The sequence below is a fragment of the Cydia amplana genome, chromosome 2, assembly GCF_948474715.1.
Source record: "Cydia amplana chromosome 2, ilCydAmpl1.1, whole genome shotgun sequence".
NCBI lineage: Eukaryota > Metazoa > Arthropoda > Insecta > Lepidoptera > Tortricidae > Cydia > Cydia amplana.
In genome coordinates, this window is record NC_086070.1 from 18556483 (window position 1) to 18559150 (window position 2668).

At 38.5% G+C, this 2668-nt stretch overlaps 1 protein-coding gene across 1 annotated transcript; it reads left to right on the forward strand.

Moving 5' to 3' along the window:
- The first annotated feature begins 852 nt into the window (after nucleotides 1-852).
- On the forward strand, nucleotides 853-2074 carry LOC134662189 (small ribosomal subunit protein uS3m). The gene is made up of 4 exons (XM_063518457.1): nucleotides 853-922; nucleotides 1004-1196; nucleotides 1646-1746; nucleotides 1833-2074. The coding sequence occupies exons 1-4, from the start codon at nucleotides 893-895 to the stop codon at nucleotides 2019-2021; spliced, it is 513 nt and encodes a 170-aa protein (XP_063374527.1). The 5' UTR covers nucleotides 853-892; the 3' UTR covers nucleotides 2022-2074.
- The last annotated feature ends 594 nt before the right edge of the window (nucleotides 2075-2668 follow it).

A 2668-nucleotide genomic window follows, 5' to 3' on the forward strand; every position in this document is an offset into this window, starting at 1 on the left:
GTCCCCGCACCCGAGTGGTATGCGCAATTGCATTTTTCCCCTCCTTAACAAAAAAAAAAGGGGATACCTATAACGAAATGATTTCATGTATTTAAGAGTTTTACACAATTTGATGTAGGTACATTGACCATAGCTAGGTGTAGGTATTATGTTCGTTTAATTTACTATATACCTACATCAAATTGTGTAAAAATATTATCGCCTTCGCTCCTTCGCCCACATTTGTAATTATGTATAATACCTACTTGGTACTTACACGGAAATGGAAATGTGCTGGGCCCATAACCAGAAAAAAATGCACAACAGCTTCATCTTAAAGTCTAACTCACAACCGTTTTGTTACTGCTTTCTGATAATGAAACGAATGATTGAGCCTGTCCGGGTTGGTCTTGGCCAAGTCCTGAAGGGGCCGATGATGATAATGATAATTTGATGATAATGAAACACAATGTACTCAGCTTGAAAACTGATTTCTTATAGGCGGATTAGACTCTCGCGCGAGCCACGTGACGAGCCGCGAGCCGCGCCACGAGACGCGAGTGTAAGCGGTGGGCTCACGGCTCGTCTCGTGGCTCGCAAACTCGTCAAGCTAATTTAATTTAAACACTAACGGCACGGCATAAGGTTTATAACCGAATGATAAGCTGAACGCGAGTGTAAACGGTGGACTCGCGTCTCGTGGCGCGGCTCGCGGCTCGTCTCGTGGCTCGCGCGAGAGTCTAATCCGCGTATTAAACTAAATCATTCCAAACGTCAACTGTCTGAACTGTCAACTTGACATATAAAAATGAAATGACATTTCATTTCGCGTTAGGCTAATCACATAACCTCACAAACACAATATAGTTAGAAATATTTAATAAATAACACTAGAAATAAACCTGTGTTCAACATGAATACGTCAATTATAAAGATGTTCCAAGTAATTATCATTATATGCATAATTTGGTGTATACCTAATGCGTGGTTTAATTTTTTTATTATTTTCGTGCTTTGTTTTCAGTCTAAGCTAAGTTTGGGTTCTCTAGCACATCGGTCAATATTGGATTCACAGTTACACACCTCTGCTGCCCTATGTCGTGTGGTGTCGGGCAAATACAGGATAACAAAGAAGCGGGATAGACCTTTGACCTATGAAATGGCTAACCCTCCACACTACATTGCTCACCGAAAGTCTTGGAACTCTTGGAACACCTGTAAGTTATATATTACAAATAAAATGATATGATGTGTTTACTTACATTTAGCAGATTTATTTAATGAACGGCCACTTTGGTTGGTAGTTGTTCACTTCCTATAAAGCATTAGACTTTAGAACTCAATCCAGAATGTTTTCTACATATTTATTTAGACTATAATATAACAAATTTTCACCTAGTACCCTAGTAGTAGTATAGTAAATATAGGGGGCCGGGCACATGGGAATAAGTGTTTTCATATAATTCATTCCCAATTGTCCCTGCTTCATGTATGGCGGAAAGGGAGTGGGGACAAATGGGAATACACTCATCAATCCATTTTTAATTAGTATGGGACCAGATCTTTGTGAGGTTATTGAAAATAATAATTTTATTTATGATAAATTGATATAAATCATGACTGTTTGTTTTATGGTAAAAACTTAAAATTATACTTTATGTTTCAGCTAGCCTTAAGGATGGCCTGCGAAAATCGGAAACAGCAGTGGAAGATGAGTTCATCCGCAGGTTCATGACTGGCACCTGGCATGGCCTTGTGTGCAGTGAGGTATGCATTTTGTTTTAGTACTAAAATGGCACTCACACTTTAGTATTCTCACTTCACACGTATATAAGCACCACTAACTGTTGCAGGTCATTATAAAACGTCAGTTCAACCATATCAGAGTAGCAGCGATCATACGGCGAGCAGTGTCACCCACTAAGATGTATTTCCTGTTGGGCTACACTGAGGAACTGCTCTCCAATTGGCTCCAGTGCCCTGTGACTTTGGAGCTTCAGACTGTAGACAGTTTCAAGGATGTAGTGTTTAAATATATTTAAATCAGTACCTAGTAATAATGTAGTCAATGTAAATATAGGTGTTCAGTTATAAACTTTTTTTATATTGAATTACTCCTCAGGTAATCTGGTTAAGTATGGGGCGATTTCGAAACTTTCATTGCCAAGTACGACATAATACTGAATTATTGTAAAGCTACTCTGGACTCAAAGTAAAGATAAATGGTTTAATTTTTACATTTCGCTGTTGTGGCACTCTTCCGTTCAAAATTGAGCCATTTACGTACACTATTATGTCTCAATCTAGAGTGCATTGGTGGAGGAATGCACTCTGCTTCTTCGCAACAGCGAAATACTCGGTGGTCATGCCATGTACAAACATTTTAACCCTTTGACCGCCGTTGGCATGTATACAAGACAACGATAGAACGATACACTGGCGCCGCTGTCTTGTATACAAGACAAAAATTCAACCGCTCGGTAAATGTGGAAAAAATATCAATTATAATTTTTTTTACACTCATGTTAATGTTTTAGGTCCTTGTTTAAAAAAAAATTGCATTTATTGCAGCTATAGAAATCCATTCTTTTATAATAAGGCTCTCAAAAAAATTGCTCCAGACTTCAACGTTTTTCTTGTTCCTCGTCGCCGTTGTCTTGTATACAAGACAGCTAGGGATGGGAATGTT

What these genes read in the sequence shown, in the direction of transcription:
- LOC134662189 (XM_063518457.1), top strand. Translation starts at nt 893, where the DNA reads ATGAATACGTCAATTATAAAGATGTTCCAA. An exon ending in TTGGAACTCTTGGAACACCT is followed by an intron (nt 1,197 to 1,645) that starts GTAAGTTATATA and finishes TTTATGTTTCAG; the next exon opens with CTAGCCTTAAGGATGGCCTG. An exon ending in ATGGCCTTGTGTGCAGTGAG is followed by an intron (nt 1,747 to 1,832) that starts GTATGCATTTTG and finishes TAACTGTTGCAG; the next exon opens with GTCATTATAAAACGTCAGTT.